Source organism: Mandrillus leucophaeus, unplaced genomic scaffold, assembly GCF_000951045.1.
Source record: "Mandrillus leucophaeus isolate KB7577 unplaced genomic scaffold, Mleu.le_1.0 Scaffold2, whole genome shotgun sequence".
In the NCBI taxonomy this organism is placed as follows: Eukaryota; Metazoa; Chordata; class Mammalia; order Primates; family Cercopithecidae; genus Mandrillus; species Mandrillus leucophaeus.
The window spans coordinates 5,079,582-5,080,899 of NW_012102031.1; the positions used below are offsets into that span (position 1 = coordinate 5,079,582).

The window sequence follows — 1,318 nt, forward strand, 5'->3', positions numbered from 1 at the left end:
CTGCGACCGCACGTCCCGTATCTCTTCAGCCTGGCCCTGCTGGCCAATGGGCTCACGGACCTGAGCAGCGCACGCGCGCGCTCCTACGGCGCCCTCGTGGCCTTCTGCATCGCCTTCGGCCTCTCCTACGGCATGGTGGGGGCGCTGCAGTTCGAGGTGCTCATGGCGGCTGTGGGCGCGCCCCGCTTCCCCAGTGCGCTGGGCCTGGTGTTGCTCTTGGAGGCCGTGGCCGTGCTCATCGGACCGCCCTCTGCCGGTGCGCCCCGAGGGAAGAGGGGGTGGCGAGCCTAGTGCCCCTTAGACCGAGGGAAGCTCTCTCCCCCCACCCCCCGCCCCGTCTCAGATGGAACTTCCAGGGATGAGGGGAATGGGCAGCAGGGTGGGTGGACTCCCCTTCATGGCCAGTTAGTCCCTCCTCCAAGCCGGACCACCCGCTCTGGGTGAGGACAGAAAAGCCGAGGAAGGTGCGGGAAATAAAGCAACACTGATAGCTGGCCAGGTCTGCCATCCCAAGTAGTTGGCACAAGGCCATCTGAAGCGCAAGTGCTTATTCTCATTTTGCAGATGAGGAAACTGAGGCACAGAGGCTTAGCGCAAGTTGCAGCCCCAGAATGAGAGCTTCAGTGTACCTAATGCTAAATGGCCACGCCTTTAGAATGGTGCATCTAGAATGGTGACTGGAATGGGGACAGTATCTTTGGGAAACTGGTGTTGGGACCAGAAACAGAGTGGGGGTGCTCAGCGGGCAGATGGGGAGAAGGAGAAGCACTGGTGTCTTTGACCGTGCAGATGGCCTGCTGGCACTTGTCACCGTCACCCTTAGGAAGTCATCGTCATGAGGGTGGTCAGGAAAGGCTTCCTGGAAGGAAGATCCCCCAGGTGAAGGCACAGCATGGATGGGCAGGGTTTGTTAGGGGGAACAGCATCCTTATGCAAGCAAGGCAGGAACCAAAACTGGAAAGGTGGAAGTGGGGAACATGAGGGTCTTCCCGGGCTGTCAAGTTACCTTGAAACAGCAGGGAGACTGCCTTTGAGTCCCAGAGGCCAGAGGGCTGTGGGATGGTGCAGTAATGGTGGAGGACACTTTGCAGGGGGCACAGGCTGCACTGAGATGGGGTGAGCTGCCCGTCCTTCCTTCAGGGCTGGGCTAACCGAGTGCCCTCACTGAGCTCTGTCATCCCACCTGACCCAGTGAGACGGCCAAAGCCCCTAAGCCAGTGTGTGGGCAGCCCACAGAATCAGCCTGTTCAGGGCTCAAGGAACTGTCTTCCATTTCTTGTGTGAATCTGGGTGGATCTGAGGGGCAGAGGAGGTGTGT

The 1,318-nt window shown here is 59.8% G+C and overlaps 1 protein-coding gene across 1 annotated transcript in view; it reads left to right on the forward strand.

Moving 5' to 3' along the window:
- The window catches only part of SLC16A8 (solute carrier family 16 (monocarboxylate transporter), member 8), a 6,731-nt gene that overhangs the window by 3,141 nt on the left and 2,272 nt on the right, over positions 1 to 1,318 (forward strand). Inside the window, exon 5 of the mRNA XM_011979128.1 lies at positions 2 to 256. Within this exon, the coding sequence (XP_011834518.1) occupies positions 2 to 256 (255 nt within the window). The remainder of the gene's footprint in view (position 1; positions 257 to 1,318) is intronic.